Source organism: Phalacrocorax aristotelis, chromosome Z (assembly GCF_949628215.1).
Source record: "Phalacrocorax aristotelis chromosome Z, bGulAri2.1, whole genome shotgun sequence".
NCBI lineage: Eukaryota > Metazoa > Chordata > Aves > Suliformes > Phalacrocoracidae > Phalacrocorax > Phalacrocorax aristotelis.
The window spans coordinates 66,556,371-66,583,857 of record NC_134311.1 but is presented as its reverse complement, the minus strand read 5'-3'; the positions used below and the strand labels follow the sequence as shown (position 1 = coordinate 66,583,857).

The window sequence follows — 27,487 nt, the reverse complement described above, 5'->3', positions numbered from 1 at the left end:
CAGACCATCAGGGAAAAGGTAGACTAAAAAATTCATTGTATAGCTTGTAAAAATACAGCAAGGGATTACAGAGGATGCATCAACAATAAACAAAAATCCTCCTGGAGAGAAGCCAGAATAGATAATTGGTTGAGACATGCCATAACGAAGAGGCCACAGAATCACAAAATAGTTTGGGTTGGAAGGGACCTTTAAAGGTCACTTATTCCAACCCCCCTGCAGTGAGCAGGGACATCTTCAGCTAGATCAGGTTGCTCAGAGCCCTGTCCTGCCTCACCTTGAATGTTTCCAGGGATGGGGCATCGACCACCTCTCTGGGCAACCTCTTCCACTGTTTTACCACCCTCATTGTAAAGAATTTCTTCCTTTAATCTACATCTACCCTCTTTCAGTTAAAACTGTTGCCCCTTGTCCTGTCACTACACTCCCTGATAAAGAGTCCCTCCCTGTCTTTCTGATAGTCCCCCATTAAGTAATGAAAGGCCGCAATAAGGTCTCCCCACAGCCTTCTCTTCTCCAGGCTGAACAGCCCCAACTCTCTCAGCCTGTCCTCACAGCAGAGGTGCTCCAGCCCTCAGATGTTTTTTGTGGCCTCCTCTGGACCTGCTCCAACAGGCCCATGTTCTTCCTGTGCTGAGGGCTCCAGAACTGGATGCAGCACTCCAGGTGGGGTCTCACCAGAGTGGAGTGGACAGGGAGAATCACCCCCCTCAACCTGCTCGCCATACTTCTTTTTGATGCAGCCCAGGATATGGTTGGCTTTCTGGGCTGTGAGCACACATTGTTGGCTCATACCCAGCTTTTCATCCACCAGCATCCCCAAGTCCTTCTCTGCAGGGCTGCTTTCAATCCCTTCATCCCCCAGCCTGTATTGATACCAAGGGTTGCCCCAAAACATGTGCAGGAACTTGAACTTGCACTTGGCCTTGTTGAACCTCATGAAGTTCAAATGGGCCCTCTTCTTGAGCTTGTCCAGGTCCTTCTGAGTGGCATCCTGGTCCTCAGGTGTGTCAACTGCACCACTCAGCATGTAAACACTACTGGTCCTAGTACAGACCCCTGAGGGACACCACTTGTCACGGGACATTGAACCACTGACCACTACTCTCTGGATGAGACTATCCAGCCAATTCCTCATCCACCAAACAGTCCGCCCATCAGATCCATATCTCTCCAATTTAGAGACAAGGATGTTGTGGGGGACCATGTCAAAGGCCTTACAGAAGTCCAGAGAGATGACATCTGTAGCTCTTCCCCTGTCCACTGAGGTAGTCACTCCATCATAGAAGGCCACTAGGTTGGTCAGGCAGGACTTGCCCTTGGTGAAGCTATGCTGGCTGTCTCGGATCACCTCCCTGTGCTCTGTGTGCCTTAGCATAGCTTCTAGGAGGATCTGTTCCATGATCTTCCCAGGCACAGAGGGGAGGCCAAGAGATTGGTAGCTCCCAGGGTCCTCCTTTCCACCCTTTGTAAAACTGGATGCAATATTTCTATTTTCCAGTCCCCAGGGACTTCACCTGACTGCCATGAATTTTATCATGGAGTGGCTTGGCAACTACAGCAGCCACTTCTCTCAGGACTCTGGGATGCATCTCGTCAGGTCCCAGAGACTTATCTATGTTCAGTTTCCTCAGGTGGTTACGACGAACCTGATCTTCTCTTACAGTGGGAGGAACTTTGCTCTCCCAGTCCGTGCCTTGAGGTCCACCCACTCAAGTGGTGTGGGAAGAGCGGTTGCCAAGAGAAGTCATACACTCCTCCTTCAGGGTGACATGGAGTTATGCTGGACCACTCCACTCTATTGGCACAAAGAAATGCAGACCTGTCGCATCAGCTCTGCACCAAGCACGAGTGCCCCTGTGGTGGCTCATGATCCTCTTGTAGGATACAGACCAAGATGCATATTCACCATAGAGCTGCTGCAGTCCCCTTCCTCCTGCAGACCTCTCACACCAGATGCTGATGGTGGTCAGCATGGTCAGCATCTGGTAAGCATCTGCCCCACATCAGAGTCAAAGACCAGCCAGAGATACCTTGCCCCCTTCCACTCAGTGCTGACTCAGGGGGACATCTGCTAGACAGTATAGCCTTATGACTCAGCGTGCTAGTATACTGTATATCTGTTGACATGTTATTTAAGAGGTGACAAGAGTTCATAAGCATGGGCCTGGAGAAAAATACACCACTCAAAAAAAAGAAAAGCAAAAAAGCAGATGTGAGTCTGCATCTCAGAAGAGATGTACCCTGAGAAGAGTGGCACAGTCATCGTGGTCGATGCTGGCTCTAAGCAGGAGAGAAGCCCAGAAGGTTATTGAGAGAGAATTACAGTAACTGAGTCTTGTGGTCAGTCCATCCAATGCATCATTTCCAGTTACTAGAAAATAAAGGAAAGTCCTGCCTGAGCTGGAAAATCTTTTTCAAGCAACAGCCCACCTAAAACTCTCATGAGAAATAGATCAGAAGAAAAAAAATCCCAGATGTTCATTGTATGGATTACTACTTCCACAAATGTTCCTCAGACTGCAGAGTTCAAAGGAGGGTGCTTTCCACCAAGAGAAAACTGTTCAGTTGGATCTATGTCTCTTTTGTTCTAGCACAGTCAGACAGTAATAGCACTGAAACGATGTCTGACAGAGGGAGCCAGCAGCAAATGCCACTAGGTGAGACAGATCATTATCAGCCAAACACTCACTGAGACTAGCAACAGGCTCAAATGAACTGTGCCTGGTGTGAGAGCAGGGTGAGAGCAGAGCTCTCATTTCCAGTGCTGCAGCAGTCACCTTACTCACTCCTCTTCGGCTGAGCCCTGTCCTTTCCCTTCTGCAGAAGAATGCTTAACAAACCGAACTGGGTGCAGATACTCGCCATGCCACATGCTTATCTGGCTGGTCTTAGACAACACACAAGTACCTTGATGACCTTCCACCCATGTGCTTCAGGACCACCCACCTAGCATCTAATGACACCCTGAAACAGCATCTCTGGGTACAAAACATCCTTTCCTAATTCCTCCCAGTGGTGACTTCAAAGGTGATGGCAACACTCCGGATTCAGATTTAATTATTTCATCTTAATTGTCCAAATCCTAACCATCACCACGCATGCAGCTCAAGTAGAAATTAATCTTGCTGGGTTGACTGCTTGCAACAGCCCAGATGAAGAAACAAAAACAAAGTACAAAGAGTGTCCACAGGAGCAGAGAGATGATGAATGGCGGCTAAGGAAAGGATGTGACAACAGTAGTCCTGAGTGGAGGCAGATCCTCCTCCTGACACAGGGACGGTGCTCACGAGCCCCACACAGCTAGTGACTCAGTTGATACAGCAGGGAAGGGTACTGAGGAGTTGAGTCCTCACTGCTTCAGCATTTTCCTCAATCAAAAGCAGGGAATGTAGCGGTGACACTGTTGTCACTTTCCTCTAGTAAGCAGCAAAACCCAGGCAAACCATAATGAACTTAGCTCTGAGAAAAGCCTGCTGACAAGGAGGCAAGTTTCTTTGTAAAATCCACTCATACCTTGTGAAACAAGGCAGCAAAAGCACTGGCTAAAATAATCCCTTCCCATTTACTCCAGCAACACACTACACTACCATACCTGTAGGAATTATTTGGATTACAGCATTGCCTCAGAGCTGTAATTTGAATGGGTCTCACTGGAAAAGGAGAGAAGCCAGTTTCTGACTTAAAAATCCAAGCAAGAAGGGAAAAAAGGTTCATTGCTCTCCCCCTTCGCTGTCCAGCAGCAGAATTAAGGAGCCCATCACTCATGATCTGATTTCATTCTTTCTTTACTACACAACAGTTCTTGCTGGCACAACTGAGAGCACCATCATGATGTTTGAAAGATAAAGTTAAGCAGGTTTCAATACCCCACCATGAAACAGATGATGGTAAGGTTCTTCCTTGTGCTATAGCTCAAAACCCACAAGTTTTCAGTGGGAAAGTGCCTGCATCTTCCTGTGGCTCCCACTCCACTCTAACCACTCAGTTTTCTTCATATTGTAACAATATTTTATGATATAATACATTCTGGATGACAGTTTCTCAGTTACAAAAACTCTCAGATCAACAGTTACAATACTAAAATCTTGCCAAAGGTCAAATCCCACTGTATGATCATTCAGTGTCTTAAAGACGTCTTTTATTATTTTTCTTAGTGTCTGAGGTAAATACTGAAAGACATTTTACTATAATAGGCTGTGCTCTATTGAAGCAACTGTACATCCTGGGAAAATACATGCAATGCTATCATTATAATTATAGGCAAACTCTTATTATAATCTCTGCCTACATGAAGTTTGTATCTTAGCCACCCACCCCCCCACCAGAAAATAATCCTGGAGGAAAATGGAATTATGAAACATTTCTCTAAGAGTAAAGTTGTAAAGAAAAAGCCAATAAAATGAGGTTAAACATTTCCAGGCTTTAAGAACAAAAGAAATAAAAATAAGCTTTATATTGTATCAAACCAGCATCTTTCACAATTACATTGTCTGCCTAAGAAAGAATTGCATTTCATCCCACAGACATTACTGAATTCCTAGGGAACAAACTTTATCACCTCTGTTTTAACAGTAGAAAAACATGGGCATTTTTATAGCCTCTGCAAGTTCTGCATCATACAGAAGGCAGTACATCACCAAGACCTTTGGTCTGGCTGCCTTCCCTATTTACAAGGCTTTTTTCACTCCCCCTGTTCCAGCCGGGGTTTTTTGTACGAATGTGGCACAAGGGTTCCCAGCACAACTCTGGCTATAGCTTGGATGCCTAACTGCTCATTCAGTTCACAAAGGCTACTTGTTTGTAAGCATGAGGAAGCATTTCAAATTAATTGCAGGCTTGGTGTACCTTCTGACACTGGATCCCGGGGCTTTCTGTAGCTAAGGCTTCCTTAGCCTATCATCCAAGCAGAGAGCACCACTGTAGAAACTGGGGATATGCAGGTGACTTCTCTAGGGACAGTGTGAATGCATTCTCTCTAGAATACAACTGAAAGCCCTCTAAGGCCTTGGAGGATGCTGAGAATTGCCCAAATTGATCAGGAATAATACAGCACATGCAATAGGGTTTTAAGAGCTGACAGGATTTTTCTGACAATTTCTATCCACATCCTACCACTCCAGGACCACGGAGCAGCCACAAGAGATTAAAAATGCAAACTTCCAAACATATACACGTTAGTTAGTCCAGAACTGCCCAGTTCTCTGCTTAAAAGATGTCAGGGATGTGCCTATAGATCTACTTACTCATATAGTCCTGAGGGCAATGGTTTGCAGCATGCAAGAAGTAATACAACATAACATGGATGCTGTCATACCTGCTGAGGTTGTGTCTGCTTGAGTTTGTATTAAATGCCTTTGTATTACAGAAAGTCATTATCAGCTTGAAAGCCACCTTGTGAATAAATCTGGAAAGGCTTGTTTCTGTAAACATCTGCACTCATTTTGCACCTGATGGGTGAAAAGGAGAGGCACCAACCCATCAAGGAACTGTTTCCTTGTAAAAGCAGATAGGCAGACCCAGGCCCAGCACCAACAAATGCATTTCTCCCAGGTTCAGCACTTCTTAGCATCTATTAGCTGTAGAGTTTCCTTAGTGATTTAAGTAATGTCAGAAAGATCAAAGAAAACCCAACAGACTTAATGCAATTTCAGTATAGCAGCCGTGTAGATTGAAGCATGAAATCTTTGAGACAAGTAGACATTAGTGACAGCTTACAGCAGCAGGGCTGGGGGAATGAACATTTCCTTTTCATGATGAAAAACGCTGCTTTCTGTGTATGCAGGGTCAGACTGTGCTCAGAGTGTGATGATGGGATCACATAAAACATCTTTACAAATAGTCACAGTATATACTGTAAATACAAGCAGGTATTTTGGTACATAACATGATAAAAGTTAAAAGCAGGCCAAATAGAAGCAAAGACTGTGAGACACTCCACCCCCCACATGAAAACACCAGGCCAACTACCCCAAACCAACACCCCAAAGCCAAGCTGCCATTAAGCTGGTGGTTGCAGAGCTGGTGATCACCATGCCAACTCTCTTTCTGGACTAAATCCCGCAGGCTACCAATAGGTATGTAGATAAATACTTTTCCCTAACAAAGTTATTAAAAAATCCTGTGCGCTTGTATTTTGTGGCATTTTAATGCTCTTCCAGGTTCATGACCAGAGCCATCAGACACAATCACCCAGCACTTACCAAGGGAACACTGTACTAAAATCCTTGTGCAGACAGATGCTCTGATGATGAAATGCCAGTAAAACACCTGCCAGCAAAATCAGCCTGAACATACACAGCCCATTCGGGATTTTACTGTGCAGGCCTGTTGATGTGGCAGATAGAAGCTTCAGATGAAACCAAGGTCTCCCTATGCTGCTCTGTGTGCAAACACGGAGATTGCCTCTTGTGAGGAAAGACTAGGAAGGTAATTAAGGATAGTTTGAGGAAGAACAGAAATACTGAGGATTTGGCTGGATTGCCCAAAGTACTTCTAAATTCCCCAGTAATATACGAGAATGACAGTTTGTGCCTTCTGGGGTGTTAGGAAAAAAAAAAAAAAAAAAAAAGAGAGAGAGAAAGTAAGAAGACGGACAGCCACCTCCAAAGTCAAACGCAGTGAAGGACAAGCATGCTTGTACCATACACATTAGTGAGGGACTGACTCTACAGTTGCCCCTCAGCAGTGAAAGAGCTCACACACCGCCTGTGCTGCTACAGGGTCTCCAAGTCCTAAACCCAAACCAGCCCATCCAAGCCTCCTGCTCTTCTTCAGCCCATAATGGAGACAGACATCAAGGTTACAAGCAGGATGGATGCTCAGACAATTAGCAAAACCCAGCTGCCATTTCTGTTGTTGTTTTTCTTTTTGACATAAAATAGTTTAAGAATGGCATCAGTCAGAAGCAATTGTGGATCAAAACCATCATAAAATCACACACTGCAAGCAACACAGAAACTCAAAACTACAGCTGACTGAGATATGGCTTGGAGAAGGAGTGCACCCTCAGTAACTGACTCAAAAATTCCACTTCTTGCAACTCCAGGGATTATTTTTCCTATAATATCCACCTATTCACTAGCTAAATCTGACCCTGCTTAGTTTATGACTGCATCCAGAGTCGGCTTTTCTCTACACAGCCTCTGTGGCCTACTTACCACTCCTTTTCTTAATAGTGTGGATGCTTTGCCTCTACTTCAAAGGTTCATTCTCATGTGCAGGATTTTTTTTTAATTTGCTTTGGTTGCTAAGGGGGAAGCTTCAGCATGGTGGGCAAGGATTTAGTCACATGTGAGCTACCGGGAACATTATCCTTAGAGATTAATTTGGAAATCAAGTGACAATCAGCTGGGTATGTGTTTATTTTCTGTTTCTCAAAAGCTTTAAAAGTACCACAGGATTTTTGCATCCTCTGAAGGATTCTTCTTCTTCTATATTATTCAACCTCAGAGACAACAAAGAGAATATCATGCTTGCTCCACTGTCAGAGATAAAATTAGTAATTTCACTGCAAATCAGAAAACAAATCAGATTATTATGAAGGACAGATCTACACTCATCAAAAGGTTGTTTCACAACCGCCTTTCAGATGTACTGAAAGCAGCTGCCTTGCTGTGAAGTTAATTCAATAAGCAGAGGGAACGTAATTCATTTGGTACATACCGTTTGCTAATCAAAGAGTATTTCTTGGCATCTAAACTGTGCATGACAGAATGTGAAGCTTGAAAACATATTCCTAGTCCTCAAGGTTTTTCATCAAATCCAAAAAACATAATGTGCACGTATGCAAGAATTCTGAATTCTCCTCATTCAAGTAATGAAGATGAAAGCTGTGTTACAAAGTTTTGTAACACTGAGCTGTGGTCCTAGGAAGAGCTTATGAGCAACAGCTTATCCCTCTTGTATTTGTGCAGGATAGAAAGCTTGATGACTTCATAATTTCTCCTTCTTTCAAATTATTGTCCTACAGAGTATTAAGTGTGATGAAAGCAGCAAAGCCTGTGAGCCAGCATTATCAGCATTATCTTCTACTTAATTCAGTCTTAGGATCATGAAAGTGTTTGGTGGGGTTTTTTTTGCTTGTTTGTTTTTATTTTCTTTAAATCAAGGTTACCATGGGTCTCCCATCTCTCTAGGTATCTGTACGGTAGGGAACAGGATGAGAAACAACATCACTTCTTCTGAAATGCATTGTTTTAGGAGACTGCTCTACTGCGGTTTGAACATGTAGACCTTCACCACCATAAGCAGCTGCAATGGGGAGCTACAAAACCAACCATCTTGTGTTGGCTGCGGAGGAATGCTTCACTGTGCTCTTTCACAACATGACCTACAAAGCAGCAGAAAGCAACATGGATTGTTGCACAGTGTCTGCTTGAAGTTTTCCTGGGTTTTTAATGTTTTCTTAAGATCTTAATTATTATTTTTATATATAAAAATATATATTTTTTATGTATATTATATATAATACCTGTATATATATAACATATATATGTAAAATATATACAGGCTTTTTTTCTCTCTCAGTTGCAGCATTTTACAGATGCTGCAACTGAGAGAAACCATGTTCTCCCTCTCACATGGCCGTTGCTCTTCAAATCGTAAATAATGTCCTGAGCAACAAACAACTTCAGAGATCAAAACCTGATAAGTTTTGTTGGATCCAACAGGTTCTAAACTTGCTCTATTTTCAGAATTAAGTCAATATATAAATGAAAATGGCCACTGTACAGATGGGGGGAAGAAAAAAAAGAGACAACTAAGGGTTTTATCTGAAGATGCCAAAGGAACATTTCTTAAACATAATATTTAATTTAGGAACAAAACCTGAGAGTTATTTGAAAAATTCAACCTTATTCCACATTTGCATTCATATCTTCCAAAATTCAACATGAAGGAAAAACTCCACCCAAGTATGGTTACAAAACTGCTGCCAAAAGCAAGATACTGGATTCTTAATGCAAAGCTCTTCACCAGTATTTATTAATAAGCAGAAAATAGTATAAAATGTATAAATCTATGCAGCAACTGGCAACACAAGCACATATGTTATCTGCCTGGACACAATAACAGGATTTGATCTGTGTATTTATTCTGAAAAGGACAGAATAATCTTTTTTCCAAATAATTATGAGATGGTTCAAAGAAGCAAACACAGTGCAGCTAGCGCATATGCCCCAGCTCCTTTAGTATGGATTACATACTTCTAAATTACTGAAACATTAATGCAGCAAGATTGAAGAGAATTCTGTAAATTAAACGATGTGCTGCATCCTTTAATTGATCATCTATTTTTTAACAGGATCATCATCAAGTGAGCAGCGGTTCTGAGTATACCTGATGTTTACTTTCAGAACAGTTAACTCAACCTACAAGCTCAGTTTCTGTGTAAATAATACACATTCCAAGCCTGTGTCTTCCTGCAGTGTATTTTTGTTGTAAGTAGTAGGATTTCAAAATGAGATGCCACACTTGGAAGACAAAATACCAGCTTTGGAGAAAATTTTAAAGGTCCATTTCTTTTGCAATGGTTAAGAGAGTTGTGCAAAGAACAAAAAAAGTATTCATGCAACAGACATGATTACACAGTTGTGGCTCAAGCGAAAATCTCATTTGCAACTTGGAAAAACAACATTTCCAGCTATTCCAGCCCAATTATTTACTGACATTTGAAGTTAGTTACAATCTCAAAAATTGCTGTAGAGAAAGGCATACTGTGAGTTCAAAGGCTCAAGTCATTCAGCCAACCATATCCAGAATGCATTTGAACATTTTATTTCTCCAAACAGCTTCAAGGAAGCACATTATGAGCCAGAGATGAAGAAAAGGCCTTTTATTGGCTATTTTATTGATGCAGCAAATTTTTAGGATAACTCGGTAGTTTCTTGATTGTGCTACTTCATGTTCTAGAGAACACTCAGAAAGGTGTCTACCAGGGAAACAAATCCCTGAACAAGGTGAGTGTTTCACAGTAAAATCCATCAGCAAAGTAGTATTTCAGTACAGACTCACCAGAAAGGGAGATCCCCAGTCTGATGGAGCCTGTAAAAACATAAGTGGAAGATACACAAGAGCTGCAAGTGCAGTCCCACAAGGACTTCTGAATCATATTCCACTGCTTATAAAACCTTCTGTGTCAGTGTTTTACCATTTCAGGTAAAGGTTTTCTCCTTGTTTTAAAGTTAACAGTAACTTAGGAAAGCTGCCATAAAAATGGTTCAACCTTTCTCAAAAATGAGGCATGTTTTCTTTGCATGGTGTAGTGTCACAGGTGCTCTATCATTCACCTCATAGAAGGAGACAGTGTTCCCAATAGACCTTCCTGGCACAGGCACATCCATGCAGAGAGCAGAACATTAGCAGGCCATTGATCCCCATTATAAATTTTTTACACTTTGCAACCCTTCTTTTATAAGGGGAAAAGAAAAAGGTTTTGTGTCTTGACATTAAATTTCAGGTTCTTACCAAGTTGTCAGGAATGTAGTCACACATACATGACTCCAAGCTGAAAATTGGCTGTGATTTATCAAAGTCAGAACAGTATTAATAATGCATGTCTTGCACAGATGGCTTTTTTTGTAATGTAACAACTAATGGCCTGTCAACACAGTATTTCATGTATGCAACCTCTACAATGGTCTGCAGTCTCTTTCCAGTATGATAAATGAAGGCCCATTAGGAGGCAAGTTCACTCTAATGGTGTCCTGATATCTTTGATATAATATCTGATGGTACGCAGGGAGAAAAAGCACACATTTTTAAGGTGTTTTTAAGGTAATTAAGGATGCAAATTCTGAAGTGTCAGGCTTTGCCCATAAGCCAAAATGAAAAAATTATTTACCCAGTACCAGAAGCCTGATGCATAAATAAAAACTTAAATTACCTAGAACATTTAGACAGATTTGTCCACATCCAGTAAGGAAATCTAAGGCAAGATGTTCAGTACTCATGGTAAGAAACCAAATCTGAAAATTTGAAAACCCAAAACAAACAGAAAAACCTGCATTCAGGGGAAAAAAAAAAGGCTAAGCCAATCCTATAAAACCTCATTAGGCTTTAGTGACAGATTTTTCTTCAAGATATAAAAGCTTCTCCTTCAATGTGTTTCTCTTTAAATGTTTTAGGATTATGCCCAAGTTCTGACTAACCCACAGTAGCATGGAAGAAAACACATCTGCTGGAGTTTCTTTAAAAGGAATTAGAAAAGCAGCATTACCAACATACACATTCAGCACACTCAGCACACATTACCCACCAGAAACTTACCTTTCTGTGATTGTTTCTCTGAGACCACTAGCAACCCCTTTCACCACTGTACTAGCCTTTGGTGTCAGCACTACTTGAGATATAAAAAAGGAGCCCTTCTTTCTTCTTTCAGTGATTGATGCCTGGAGGAATTGAATCAGTTTTTCCGGATCTGTTGTGTTTGCCCAAGGAGCTGGCATCATCTGGCCTGGCCAAAGAAATGGTACTTCAAGAGCCACTGGACTGTGGTAGAATACCAGCACTTGGTGTTCCTTTTCCCACAGGTACTGGAGGCTGACTTCATGAGCAAATATAGCAGGACACATTTTGTTTCCATATGTGTCTTTGAGCATTTGGACAAGCTTTTCATGATGGTATTTCTGCATTCCATAGAAGTGATTGAAGTCCAAGAAGACCACTTCTTTTGGGTGGTCAGCAAGAAACGCATTGATCTCTTCCAGACCCTCCTTGACTTTGGCACTGAATAAGCCATGAGCGAAGTAGAGTTCATTGTCTGGGTCTCTGGGCTTGGTGGAAATTCTAAGATCAAAATACCGTATACCTGCTCCCAGCTGGCTGGTGAAATTCATGGTCTGTGTAGCCAACCACTTCCTCATCAGCTTTTTAGCCACAGTCCCAAAAACAGACACAAAATTCTGGACCGTCTCTGGCTGTTCAGGCCCAACAGGAGAGGCTTCATCGATGTAGAAGCTAAATGAATCATGAGACCCTGAAACACAACAGAGGAAAATGATCAATATGGTATTAATATATTAAAAGTCACTAGTGATTCTTAATAAACACAATTTTCTGACCTGTACCAACACTCATGAAAGGATTCCTCCCCCACCCTTTTTCTCAAAAAACCCCACATTTGTCTGGCAGCATTTACTCCACCAGCAACTCCCAGGGTCTTGAAAGAAGGTAGTGCCTGTTTCACTGCTTGTTTGGGCACTCCCTCTCTCTCCTCCATCTCGCTCTTACATCTTTAAGCTCACTGGCGTTAGTGGGCATGAAAGCAATCCTGGTGTCACTCCAGCAAAGCTAGTCATGTAATAAATCCCTAGAGCCTATGAGGAGAGTCTGGCCCTGCACACTGAATTATGCACTATCTAGTTTGCAGAACCAAAGGAAAAAACCAAACCAAACCAACAACATCCCGCACACACCTTCACAGCCAGCTAAAATAAGAGTTGAAAAATGTCAAGAACATGTAACATTTGTGACCTTTCCTTTATTTCATGTTTCATCTGGTCATCAACAAGGTTACTGAATGCTGTTTTCCTTCTTAAATTTACATCTGAAATTCTTTGCTTTCCTTTGCTACATAAGTACAACAGTAGCATTGCATTCCACTGATAAAATACAGAAACTCCATTGCATACTCTTGCAAGAGCAAGACATACTACTCAACATGCCTATGTACAGAAGTTACCATTTTTCCACGACTTAAAGTTGAATACAAATATGTAAGACCCTTTGCTATGCAAAACTCACTCTGTCTCAGAGTATTTCCATTAAAAAAATAAGCAACCACAAAACAAAAAACCAACAACTTATTTTGCTCTACTTTTAGACATTTACATGAAAGTAGCTGATAAAGCTAAGGACATCTGCAAACACATGATCATTCTTCTGGAAGGAACTTTGTCTTGCTTTATGGAGAGATGAGCAGATCCTAGGAGACGCTCATCACCATTGTCTACTACTAGCCTTCTGAATACCTGGTGGTGAAATCCAGCAGTTTATACAGAAATAGTGTCTGGCTGCAGGCAGAGCCGCACTCCCACTGCCCCAGCTGGAGGGGATGCTTCTGGTCAGACTCACCATGGTATTGGGTCCACTCCTCAGCCTACATCACACCGCTTGCAAAACTCCTTCAAGGTCAGCAGGACTTTTATTTCTGAAATGGACTGTAGCACTAGGCCCCTCAGAGATCCAAATCCTAGCAGCAAAATGAGTTCAGATCACAAGACTTGCCTGCTACTGATGCTTCTGTTGGTGCCTTTCAAAATTACTTTCCAAAGCATGCATGCTGTGTCAAATAAGTATCACATTAATGAAATCCTGCTAGTCAGTCATTTCTGATGGCAATGATATTTTAACTGAACTGGAACAAACCCTATAAACTGAAGTGACAGCTATAACATTTTCTTTAACAATAAATGGAGTCATGACCAATCATATTAAACTCTGGCTTGAATTTTGCTTTGTTTAATCTGAAAAAAAGTCTTAAAATTTTGTACACGCCTCCTTTTCATTGTTGTCTCCCTGAGCTGCACTTTACCGTTAAATATTAGATAAATTTTCCATTCCTAAGCTTTCTACTGCTAAGTGTTGAAGCGATAGCATATTCCTTGCAGAATCTGATTAGATCAGAGTATCTGGTTACACGCTGATATCCCAGGGGACCAGATCTGCATACAGAATTCTAATGGTAAAACAAATTATTAGAGCAGTGACTTGTGTTTCAACAGTATTACAGGGAAGATCAATGAGATACATTAAACATTCTGCTTAATGTAACCTGTGCTAATCTAGAAATCAAATAGATCCAGTCTTGTTCAAAACAAGGCATAGCTACTGATATTAGCAAGGGATGGATCTTGCAAACTCTCACTTTGTCCATTGAAGTCCCTTTTACTTCAGTAGGATTTTATGACAGAATACATGTATAAACATGATTAAGTGATCGCAGCTGTGAGCTCAAAATAGTATTAAGATTAATTACACCATTTGTCCTTTATAGTCTGATCTACAGCCACTGGCAGCCTGAAGTTGCAGAACAGGTAGCTAAACTTGACCATCACAGCCAATATGCAACAGAATGCCAAACACTACTTAAAGTCAAACTACTTAAGTCAAGAGAGGCAGCACAGTTCTCATAGCAGAAAACTATGGTGAACAACTTGTCAGCAGGTAGCTTTTAGCTATTGGTGATGCAAAACACAGAGAACAGCATGTAGGAGGCAGGGGAGACACCACAGTTACAAGTGACGGAGCATCACAAGCAGCATAGTTTAGAAAAAATATTTTTTCTTAATTAAGGTCTTCGTGCACATATTCAAGCCTAAAAATGGGGATTCCTACAATTAGGGTACAGAGAAAAGTGCACAGTTCACTGAGAACCTCCACGTTTTGCAACCCAAACAAGGAGACCCTATTGAATACTACAAAAAAGAAAATAAGGCTTGACTTAACTTTGTTGACATCCAACAAAGCAGCTCTCAGCTATTCAAAAGTATATGAAGATTCCTCCTGACTGAAAAATAGGGCAAATGTTTTGTCTTTCCACATGAATAAGTAATTTGAACAGGTCATTTAAATATTTATTTTCATCATACACTCATTTGCATTGCCTTTTGCCTTCATCCTGCCCTGTTGTCCTATGCAGCTTACTCATATAACTTGGGGAAATTCAAAATCCTTACACTTGGCAGAGCAAATTAGAGTATGATCTTTTCCACTGTTATGCCCCAAATCACTATATTCCTGTAATGAGATAATCCTATACAAACATACACTTGTTTTTAGGAACCAGGTTTCCTTTCAACTTTGCTTTGGTGGATGGGGACATTCCCATCTTACTTTGCCACTGGGAAGTGGACTTGCAGGTTCTCTGTATCACCAAATCTCAGCTCCCAGGAAGACAGGATGTGGGCTACACTCAGAAATACTAATGCAAATATTGCCCACAATCTTTGGAAGACAGCGGTGGTTTCATGTCAGGTATCTTTAGTAGGGCAGGGGACACACTGACCTGTTGTATAGGACAGTGTCTACCACAGAGACTTCACAGTCTGAGACATGGGGAAGCAAAAGAGAGGTGAAATGACTCATCCCAAGTCACACAGGGAGGAAGAGTAAGCTTATACTCCTCTTGTGTGCAAACGTATTTTCTCAAGAGTTTACTAAGAGTCTAGCACTTTCTTAAAATATTGGAGATTGTTTTTCCACTATTTCAACAACACATATCACTGATCCAAGGAGTCAATGATGAAGCTTCATGGATCAGGATCATGGTGGTGGCGAACAAGGGGTAAATGTGCTATGCATATGGTACAGACTGCACAGTCAAGAAAATTAAGTGGGCACGGCCTCCTTTAAGCATCTGGAAGAAGCCTCACATTTACAGGCCTGTTTTTGTGGGGACCTTTGAAATATTAGCTGGAAGAGCAGAACAGCAGGGCACAGGCAATCTGGAGAGAATCAAAGACTTTTTTTCTGCAGGCACTCCTTTAAGTAGACGAGGCTCACTGCTGGTTGTGGTATGAATTAAGGAAGAAATGGCTAGGGACACGAAGGCAGACAGCAGCCTTAGCCGGAGTGACTATGAGGTGATACAAAAATTTTAAATTGTGAGGAAAGTAAGGAAGGCATATAACTGAATAACGGTCCTGGATTTCAGAGCAGCAGTCTAGGAAATTGGTAAGTGGTAGTCTGTGGGAGAATTACCTTAAATGCCAAGGGACTTAGAAGAAATGGCTGAAATTGAAAGACAATCTTTCTAAAGCATATGAACAATCCACCCCAGTGAGCAAGAAAGCAAGGAGGTAAGGCAAGAGGCAAGTTTGGCTGAATGGATAACTTCTGAGAGAGCTCAAACTTAAAAAGCCATGTACAGAAGGTGTAAGCAGGGACAGGCTCCCTGGGAGGAACAGAGCAGGAATGGAAGGTAAGAGCTATGAAGTCCACAGCTTGGCTGGAATTTCTGCAAGGGATCGGAAACCTGCAAGGCATGGGAAAAGCAACAGAGAGCTCCTGCAGATACATCAGTAGCAAAAGGGAGCAAGGAGAATGCTGGCCCACTGCTGAGCAGGGCAGGAAAGCTCATAATGGAGGACAAGAAAACTACTGAAGTACTTTGTATCTTTCTTGCCTTAGTCTTCACTGGCAAAGTCTGCTCTCAAGCACCCATGTCTCTCTGCATAGTACCTTCTCTTTCTAGAACTGCTTCTCATTAGTAAAAGGTGACTGAGTTAAGGACTTATATAGATTAGACACATGTAAGTACACAGGACAAGGCAGGATTCATGTGAACATGCACAAGGCATTAGGCCAAGATCACTCTAAGGCTGCCCTCTCTCACCTTTGACAGGTCATGTTGACTGGAGGAGGCAAAAATTACACTTATGTTCGAAACAGGAAAACAGGACAATCCAGTGAACAACAGTCTGTCAGATTCATTTCAGTCCCAGGAATATCACAGAGCAAGTCCTCATGAAAACCATTTCCAGCTTATGAATGGGGAAAAAGTGACTGGGAACAGCTACCATGGGTTTTACAGGAGCAAATCATGACTGACCAACCTGATTGTTTTCTAGGATGGACTGATGGGCTTTGGGGGGGAAAAAATTCCTTTTACTTCAGCAAGGCTTTTAACACAGTCTCCCTTAATATACTTGCAGTCTAACTGGGAAGACACCAACTAGACAAGTGCACTATAACGTACGTGAAAAACTGTGTGGACCATCAGGCTCAGAAGTTGTGGCTGAAGGTTCAAAGTCTTATCTCGCAGCTGATTACAAGCCAGTCCTGTTTAATGTCTTCATCAGTGACACAGACAAAGTGATGGGGAGCACCCCCAGCAAGTTTGCAGGTGAAACAGAGTTGGGGAAAGAGGTTAATGCTCTGGAGGGGAAAGTTGGTGGTCAGAGAAATTGCAGCACAGCAGAGAAGCTTGATTAAAGGCAAGATGGACCCAGAACAGACAACACCATTCAGTAGCACAGCTGCAGCCCAACTGGCTACAAAATAGCTCTGCAGAAAAAGACTTGTTCACTTGGAGGTAATATAAAAACAACTTCCCCGCAAGACCAGTTAAGCCCTGGAGCAGAAGCCCAGCAGGACTGGACTCTGTATCCCTGATTCGCAATGCTTGGCTCGACAGCCTCATCTAACTTGAAGTTAGCTCACCTTTGAGCAGGGGGTGGACCAGATGACGTCTGGAGCTCCTTTACAATGTAAATTATTCTGTGTCTTATTCCCCCCTCTCCCAAGATACAAAAGATATTAGTTTCCTGTCTCTCAACCTTAGATGCAATTATCAAGAGACACTTAAAATGTCTGCACCAGCCATGATGCAAAAACCAAAAGTGGCCAGTTTCAACCACTGAGACATTAAATTTTCATGAACTTAGATGTGGCCAAACACTATTTAGATACTCAAGAGTAAAATGTGCAGTATCACTTATTTTACAAGAGAACAGCTGCTAGTATTTTTATTAGGGAGAACAGTCTCCTGTTTTCTTTGCTGAATTCCCTTAATAGGACAATTGGGAATATATAACCCACTACAGCTCAGCTATGGACATATTTATGGCTTCCCTGGAGAGTTAAATCCCCCATTTAAAAAATAATTGGGCTCAGTGCTGAAAAAAGGCCCTCAGGGCCCTCAGAGTGTGTTTCAGTTCAGAATAGTTTCTTCAGTCCCACAGAGATTTACAATGAGGCGCAGTGAAGCTACTATTTTTGGTGGCTAAGTTTTAACATATCATTCGTAAAGCAGGCAAGTATAGCCAAACTTCACTTTGCCCTCCCCTCACTGTTGGCTCTGGCCATCCTCTTAACAACCTCTTGGTAAACAGCACCAAAAATCGAGGTACTGAATTGAACAGCAAAGTCCAACATGCTCCTTACAGCAGCAATCTCAGCCTGAAGATCCACATGTCACAGGAAAACCACAAACAGATAAAAGCAAAGTTTCACAGTTTTTGGCATCTTTTACTCTCCTCCCCCTCTCCCACAGACCTCAAGCTCCTGCTGTCTCTGCACTAGGAGTTACCCAACAACTGTTGGAAATGGACTTTTGTACTACAATTTGGGTGTCATTAAAAGTATTACCTGCTGTTGCCTTCCTATATTTAGGAGATGACATCCCTTGGTGACTATTGCTGAAATGTCACATACTGTGCAGTCTCACTTTTTTGAAAACATCCTTGTCAATGAGGGCTATACAGTGACTGACACCAGATCACAACTCCTTTCTTGGATGTTGTGGAGAACAGCTAGGACAAATTCCATGACATCTGGCACACAGGAGACCAATGCAGATGTTCTCCCAACCTCATTTGATCTGTTCCTACCATCTCGTTCGGCACTAACAATGAATCAAACAAAGAAAAAATCCCCTATGATCTCTAGCCACACTGCTGTTTCAAGGAATAGCAAAGCCTAATCATGACTACTAGATTTGGTGCACTGCAATATTGTGTTTTACCTTCTTTTTAACATGGCTGAGCACTGTTCTTTCCACCGAAGCCACAGCACATCTCAGGAAGTCAAAGGTTTTACCAAGAGCAATGCAATTCAGACTTCCCAGTCCAGTTACCTTTAGCAGTTAAACTGTTTGGGTGATACAAACTTTTTTTGGTAAAAATATTACCCAGGAGAGCAAAACAAAAACAACTGGGAAAAAAGGAGGTTATAGATTATGCAGTGACTCAGCTTGCCTGCAGGTAACTGCTTCACTTCTCAGCTATTCTTCCACTGTTCATCACCAGTTGTGTACCCCTGACACCAACCAAGATCACAGGTCTTGGCCTCTGTGATCCAAAGGAATTGGAAAAGAGGTAGACACTACCTCAGGAAATGCAAAAATTCAGGTAGTGAACAAGCCGTAAGAGCCAGAACAAGAGTACATGTATGACCCATTCCTGTATACATAGTCCCACTGGCTATGCATCCGATCACATCAAATTATGTTGTAATGTGTACAGACAACTCTCTGCTACCCATAAAATCTCTTTCTAGACTCATAAACTCTGTCAAAACCCTATGAGAAACAGCCTGGTGCTCCAAGCACCATGCTGCTGTTTCTAGGTAAACCAGTGAAAGATGCACAGACAGCCCCATGTGAGTCAACTTACATCTGGTAAAGAGGAACTGAGAAACCTGAAACTGCCCCTCAGCAGTGAGACCAGAGAGCTTTCTCCCTGCAGTCCTCAAAACTTTTGTTTTGTCCTGTGTCTGAATTAAGAAGCCCGAAGAGACTGAGACAGCCACCTCCCGGGTCTCACCCACCAAAACCCCATGGCCACAACCAGCAAAACCACCACAGTTAGCCAAGGGTGCAGGTACCTAGCAAAGAAGCTCATCCACAGTCTTATTCCCCCACCTCAACCTCCAACAGTTGCATGGGATTTCTGCAACTCCCTACTTGTGAGCAGTTGCTGCACTACCCCTAAATTAGCCCAGTGTTTTAGGCAAGGTGGCCTGCAGCAGCAGCAGGATCATGCCTACTTTTTAGCTTTCTGAAGGCTCAGGAAACCTTCTCAATGGAAAGGCAGAGCAGTGGGTGCTCATCCCAGAGTCCTGGCCAGCCAAGCAACCACACATTTTTGTAACTTAGTCTCAGCATGGAAATCAGGATCTTCATTAAATACAAAAAGTTGGACTTTTCTTTACATGAGAGAAATATTTTAATACATAAGAATATCTGCATTTTATTCAATAGAATTTTCTGATCAGAATATAAGAAAAAATATTTTATATGCCTGCATTTTGGAGGCCGTGAGCTAACCCATACATAACTCAAATCATACTGAATCACCCCCTCTGAAGCAGTGAAATCAGAAGAGCTATTTCATTTTACTTATATAAAGCTCTGAATTTTCTATTGAAAAAGAGACATAAACCAAAATGAAGACTTTTTAAAATAAGCCCATTAAACAAACTTGAAATGTCTGTGAGGCAACATGAAGACAAATCATTCCCACTTTTCAAATCAAATCTTTTTTCCAGGTCATGCAGCTTTACAACTTTATATCCAGACAGCTAAATCTTTCGAAGTCAACAGTTTTAACCTGTTAAGTAAGCATTTTAATGTTTTCAATCTATAACTATGGGGATGAATTAACCTTGGTTTTCAATGGGGGATTACCAATAAAATACAAATCCAGAGCCCAATTCTAAGCACACTTAACTGTTTGAATGATTTTAATTATGTGCACAAATGTCTGCAGGAAAGAGCCCCATTTTGCTTTAGTTTCTTTCAGAATAATAGAAATCCAAATTGCTTTGGAGTTACATTAACACCAGCTAAATTGAAGCCATCGAATATCTGGGAGCAAGAAAAGGCAGGCAGTGACACAAGAGAAAATGTATTCTGGTCGTCTTTGAGAATGTAAGCAAAAAAGTTAACAGGAGTGACAGAGAATGAAGATGTTAAAGCAACCTTTGTAACATTACTATTAACTTCACAAGAATTTAGATGCTGCTGCAAATAGGGCACAATCACGATTTCCCTGTCACAAATTCACTCCCCAGTCTGCCCCCATCCTCTGTGCCATCCCTATCACATCCAACAAATTCTTCTCTTCCTCCGCTTGTATAGCCGGCAGCTCAGCCCCACACAGCCGCTCGCTCACGCCCCCACCGGTGGGACGGGGGAGAGAATCAGAAGGGCTCCTGGTTTGAGATAAGAACAGTTTAATAATGAAAATAAAATGACAACAACAAAAATGCAATGGAAAGGAAAACAATGAGAGGGGCGAAACCTGGTGGGGGGGGAGGGGGAATGAACCACCAAAACAAACCGCATGTGACGCAACTGCTCACCGCGCGCCGACCCGACGCCGTCAGTCCTGAGCCGCAACCACCCCCCGCGCACCAACTGCCCCCGTTAATGTGCTGGCCGTGGTGTCACATGGCATGGAAGGAACATCCCATTGGCCAGTCGGGGTCAGCTGCCCCGGCCGTGGCCCCGCCCCTCCCGGCCCCCTGCCCACGCGGCAGAGCATGGAAACCTGGAAAGGTCACTGGCTACTACAGGCACTGCAGTGAAGAGAATTAACCCCTTCTCAGCCAAAACCAGCACAGTGATAATTTGGGAAAGGAAAGGAAGTGTTTACGTCCTTCCTGCCCCCTTACTTCCCGGAACTCATAGCTCTCCCCTCATTCCCCACCCTCCTCATGCAGGAGACAAAGGTGCATTTTCCCTCTGCCACCAGGTGACTCCTGGACCAGCCATCAGAATTGCACATAACTTTAACTTAGACCTTGGTCCTGTGCCTAGGGACATGGCATCAGGAGTCTGCGCTGTGCTACCTTATCAGGTCTGTTATTGCAGGCAAAGTTGTAATTAGTATGCGAACATGGTTTGCTTGCAAGGGTGAGCAGAACTACTTTGTATTAAAAAACACTTCAAAGTCATGTTTTGTCAACCTCTGCCAGACATTGCTTCTAATACTACTTCTGCCTTAGGTGGACCTCTGCATTTCTCAGCCAAAACATCTCAGCTCAAGCACCTTAATCTACATCAAATGTCACAGCACAACTACAAATGACGCACCAACTACTGGATCAATGAAAAAAGCCTAGAGCTGTACATGGCAAAGTAGAAAACATTCAAAACCCAGCACACAGCAACTGCTCTTTGATCAATGTAATACGGAACAGAGTTTATCCTTCAGAGAATAAGAAAATAGTTCAGTTTGGAACAGACCTCTGGAGGTCATCTGGTCCAACCCCACTTTTCAGGAGTCCGAAGAGAAGGGAAAGAAAGAAAAAATTTTTGCACAGATTACTACAAATCATTGAAGACTGCTCAGTAAGACCTGTCTGAATCAGCTTCTTAGCTAGGAATAAAGAAGAACTGGTAGTCCATCAGCCTGCAGACAGCATCCCGTATCTAGTGACTGACTAGCATGACTCTTTAGGGTCATTGTTCTCCCTATAAACAAATAAAATTTCCATACACAAGAAAGAATTTTAAAAAACACCTCACTCTTGTTCCTCTGGCACCTCCTTATCACCTATGAAACACTCTTGAGGATCATTTTGGTTTGTACTTTTGAACATGGCTACAATTGCGTCCAAGGGGAGCCTATGACTGTTGACATTGCCTATAACCTCCACGGCTGTGACGAACCACTCTTGACTTAGGCTGAAGCTGTTAATATTTTAAGTTGGTTTTTTAAGAGACAGCTTGTGGACTATGGCAGTGCTTGCACTGGCAAAGTATTTCTGGTCACTAGACTGAGCTAAGATCAGCACCTCAGCTAAGCACTGCTTCTTTCCTATAAGGAGCTCACTTCTAAAGTCAAACACTTTGGAAGGTGGGAAAGGATCTACTTGGCTTTAAGGCCCAAGCTAACTGGCAATTATCACAGTATGGCAAAGCAAACTTGGCTAAAAATCTGATTAGGTTATGCAATATTCAATTCATATTAATAAATTTAGTGTACATAAAAGTACCTATATCCAGCCTCTTACAGCTCCCTCCTGCAAACGCAAAGGCCAGCTCCTATTGTTCTTAGAACACCACATCAGTTAATTCCATGTTTCAGATTCTCAATACTCTGCTCAAAAAGTAAAGAAATAAGAAAAAACAAGCTGTAATTATATTTCTAGCTCTCCAAACAGTGTGAGCACTTTCACAACTATGGACATCATAAGACCAATTCTGCTAAAGAAATTCTTTAACAGAAAATTAGTACATGCTGCCCTCCTGAGAGCATGTTTCCCTTTTCACTTGGTAACTTCCTTACTGTCCTGTAATTATTTGCGTAGGAGGACGTGCTATAATGTTTTCCGAGACACTGCTAAGTGCAGATAGCCTCCCACCTCTTCCCAGTCAAACCACCTCCAGACAGATTTCCTTGCAGACTTCATGCGGGCAGCACACAGAAGACAGCACCGTGGAGTAGTACACGAATGGCAGGGGCTTTCCAAGAGCCCCAGATTACTGTACTCTAAAAGCTCACCATCGAGAGAATTATTGGTTTCATCAAAAGTAGGTTCTAAGTCTTTAATCAGACAAATGTAAGATTAACACCACTGAAAAAGGGCTGCAAGATCAGGCCATAGCACTGAGTGCAGCATACTAATTCTCACATTTAAGCAGCTTGGCGGAGACCTTGCCAAATGCCAGAGTGGCAGCAGGGCAAGCTCTGGGCAGCTCTACTGCTCACAACCTCTCCCACCTCCATGGCCCCAAGAGCTATACCCACCTGCTCTGCTGAGTACAAGTCAGGCCACCAGATTTCCTGCAGACATCTAAATGCAAACAGCATGGGGAACACTTTTGCACTATTGGTGTAGAAGTGGAAATGATCATGTTGAGGATTGAGAGAATCAGTTGGTGTGCCTTCCCTGCTATTTTTTCCAAATGTGATCTACAACTCTTGGCTGTACACAACAGAAAAGGTGGAGGAGGAAGGCAGTGATATTGCCTGTACGTACACCAAATACAAAAAAAGAAACCAAAAAACCTGTTCGATGTTTGTGCACTGCATTGAAAATTTTAAAAGGTGAAAAAGCCTTAAAACTTTTAAAACCTGCCCTACAGTAAGCCACTAAAAAGTTATTTTTATTTGTTCAGTCAAGTGAAACTGTAAAGATGATTTCACAATGGTTTGTGAGCAGACACATAGCACAAATTCTGTAACAGGAGGAGGCTCCCTTCACCTATTAGACTAAAAACCAGCAGGATTCATGAAATAAGAACTTCAAGTCAGAGTTATAAAAATCAGTAAATCCACCCTTATTTCTGATACAGCAAGAGTAACTACCATTTTTTTAAAAGAATCTTTACATGAGGATTGACCAAGCACCCAAAACATATGGTTTAAGATAACAAGAGTTCACAACCTCCACAGCAGACTGGACACAACACTATGACTTGCATGATGCACATCATGCTGTGGCAGACTGCCATAGCCTTCTCATTCATGAATTTGACTGCATATGTGAAGACTGAAGAGTATATTTTATATCACATTAATAAACATCACATAGAACCTTGTATTTTATAGAAAAATAATCTGAAGACAAATTATCTATCTAATCACTGTAGCTACTGTCTATCACCAGCACTCCACAAATGATGATTGTTTCAAATTTTGCATTTTTAGGAACACTGCAAAAAAAATCTACTATGCTATTTTTTTCTTTTTGCTCTGCAAGATCACTGATGCTTGTTCAGATGCATCAGAGATGTCTATCAGATCTGACATTTTAGTTAAATGCTAGTCTCAGAAGTACTGTATATTAACTATTTTTCTTCTTAATTCAGGGACTAGCACACAAGAATGTGAACATTTCAAGGAGGAAAAAATAGCAGAGGTATATCTGATTCTAAGCATAAAATGAATGTGCCAGGAATAGTTTGGGGCATATTTTATCACAGGACCAGCTCAGTTTGGCTGAGTATGTCATCAGCATCCAAGCCATATCTCCTGGAGCAATCAGTGACACTTGAATTGTGAGCCAATAGCTTTGCAACTAGCCAGAAGCTGTGATGACCCCGGGCAGCTCTGCTGAGCATGCGAAATGGCATCTCCCCACAGTGACTGCCTTCAGATCATAATTTTTGCTCATAACTCTAATGCTCCCATTGACAGGACAGCCTTGAAGGGCAGCATGCAACTGAGGAGGGCTTATAAAAAGAGAACAGGCTGTCAACCTGTTCATCTCTCTTCCTCTCCATGCACACAAACATAAAGCATTTACTTATTATGTATAGCCACAAGTAATTTGATGTTCACACACTAAACCAGAATCAAATCAGACAACCTCTGCTTCTTGTACTTTTATTTATTTGATTTCTTTTCATGGAAAACAGCCTTTAACACTCTTGGTAACGAGAAATTCCCATTGAAATAATTTCTTCTGATTACACCGATCTCTCTCTTGCCATTTACTGCATTTTTTCTGCAACACAGAACATTTTGGATACCTGATTTTGCATTTCCCCCATCTCTTGCCTCTCCCCTCTTCTTTGATATACATTTTTTTTTCTCTGGCATATACAGTATAACCCTTTCCTAACTCATGGCTGCACTGACACATGTATTAGCCTCAACATAGTTCTTATTTCATTGTGTTCTCCCTTCTTTTTTTTTTAATTAAAAACAAACCCCAAACACAACTAAACAACAGTGCAGTATTTTCTATTAAATCTGAGCATCACTACTGAACAGCTCTAGTGATCTTGTAGCTGACAAAAATTACTTGCACAGCATATGTAGTTTCTGCATCTTTACCAGTTATTTGAAGGTCAAGAAGAAGAAAACCAGTAGGTGTGACTGGATAAAATGAAATTGCATTGCAAAGTCAGTGGAAGGATGATGCCTTAAAATAGGTTTTCTCTTACTTGTAAGTTCCCTGCAGGAAAGCCACTGCAATCTGAAATAGATCTCCACAAGAACTTTGAAGGCAAGATTTTTCAATTGTTTGTACAAGCTTAAACTCTGCTGCAAGGACACCTGCAACACAGAGAATAAGCACTCCTCCTGCACTGTAATGAGTGCACTGACAGTCAGTTTACCAGCACTCCAGGATGGGCTGTCCTAGAGACAATATTGACAGAGTTTTCTATTACCATGTGAGAAATCTAGGCTAGATTCTTTCTCATTTTCTCAGTCACTGAGCTTGAAAAGCTGGGACAAACCTGAAGAGTTAATCTGATTCCTAGGGGAGAAAGCTGGGAAAGTAAGTGGGAGAAACATTATTCCCTATTCTGAGTCAGCTCGCAAAGGTTTCCACATAAAAACCCTCCTAAAAGACCACTTTTAATAAGCTGTCCATATAAACTTAGCTGACTGACTACACCAAGGCTGAGAGATAACAGAAGGACGTAAAATGCTGCAAAGGAAGGGTAAGAAGAGGAAAGCATGTAAAATGTTGTATTTTGATCATTCCTCTTGCTCTGCACCTTTCCTTATCCTTTGGTTGTGTCAAATCTTCACAACGGACATTATTCTACTTCTGTGTATTGCCTGGCACATTTGACAAACTGCTACAAACAAAATAACTCTCTTCTCCACTGCACTGAATGCAAAACATGTCTCCTGAGACCAGGTGCTCTGGAAGAAGTCTTTCTCATGTAAGGTGTCCTCAACTATAAGCAAAGACACTGTCGTGTTTTACTTCATGTTCACTAGAGAGAAATAATAAAATATTTTCTGTCAAGCCCAAAGATGTGAAAACACTATATCATCTTTTCCAAAGCATATTTTTCTTGCAAAAATACGGAATAACAGCCCTAAGCACTTGAATCCTGAAGATCAGGAAGACACCAGCTATGTTCCTACAAATAGGGTATCCCTCCAGCACAGGGTGTCCCCCACAGTCAGTTTGTAACTAAACAGGGTGCAAGAGAACGGACAAGCAGAGCAGTGCCACCAGGAGGAAGCGCTTAGGCTCATTCAGCTGGCTGTAGATATAACCCTTCGAACAAGGTACTACAACCAAGGCACCACACCAAGGCGTCACCAGCCCTTTCAAGCCCAGAGGTCTGCAAATACAGCACAGCTCTTCTTTACCATGTACAACCACTGTTTTACAACATGAGTTCCTGGGAAAGTATTACAGAGGAAAAAACCTTTCTAGGAGGACTCAGTCTCCTCCTTTTAATCGGTATTTCACAGAATCACAGAATGGCAGGGGTTGGAAGGGACCTCTGGAGATCATCTCATCCAACCCCCCTGCTTGAGCAGGGACACCTAGAGCAGGGGGCACAGGAATGTGTCCAGGCGGGGTTTGAATATTTCTAGGGAAGGGACTCCACAGCCTCCCTGGGCAGCCTGTGCCACTGCTCTGGCACCCTCACAGGAAAGGAGGTTTTTTCTCATGTTTACGTGGAACTTCCTGTGTTCCAACTTGTGCCTGTTGCACCTGGTCTTGTCGTTGGGCACCACTGGAAAGAGCCCAGTCCCATCATCCTGACACCCTCCCTTCAGATATTTATAGGTATTGATAAAATCACCGCTCAGCCTTCTCTTGTCCAGGCTGAACAAAGCCAAGTCTTTCAGCTGTTCCTCATAAGGGAGATACTCCACTCCCCTGATCATCTTGGCAGCTCTCTGCTGGACTTGCTTGAGCAGTTCCCTGTCCGTCTTAAACTGGGTGGCCCAGAACTGGACACAGCACTCCAAATGTGGTCTCACTAGGGCAGAGTAGAGGGGAAGGATAACCTCCCCCAGCCTGCTGGCCACGCTCCTTTTAATGCAGTCCAGGATATTGTTGGCCACCTTGGCCACAAGGGCACACTGACGGCTCATGGTCAGCTTGCTGTCCACCAGGTCATTCTCAACAGAGCCGCTTTCCAGTAGTTCAGCCCCCAACCTGCACCAGTGCATGGGGTTGTTCCTCTCCGGGTGCAGGACCTTGCACTTGCTCTTGTTGAATTTCAAGAGGTTCCCCTCGGCCCAGCTCTCCGGCCTGTCCAGGTCTCGCTGGACGGCATCACAGCCTTCCGGTGTATCAGGCACTCCTCCCAGCTTGGTATCATCAGCGA

The 27,487-nt window shown here is 42.3% G+C and overlaps 1 protein-coding gene across 1 annotated transcript in view; it reads right to left on the bottom strand.

Moving 5' to 3' along the window:
• Positions 1 to 27,487, bottom strand: part of PLCXD3 (phosphatidylinositol specific phospholipase C X domain containing 3) — an 85,978-nt gene that overhangs the window by 14,156 nt on the left and 44,335 nt on the right. Inside the window, exon 2 of the mRNA XM_075079055.1 lies at positions 11,269 to 11,977. Within this exon, the coding sequence (XP_074935156.1) occupies positions 11,269 to 11,977 (709 nt within the window). The remainder of the gene's footprint in view (positions 1 to 11,268; positions 11,978 to 27,487) is intronic.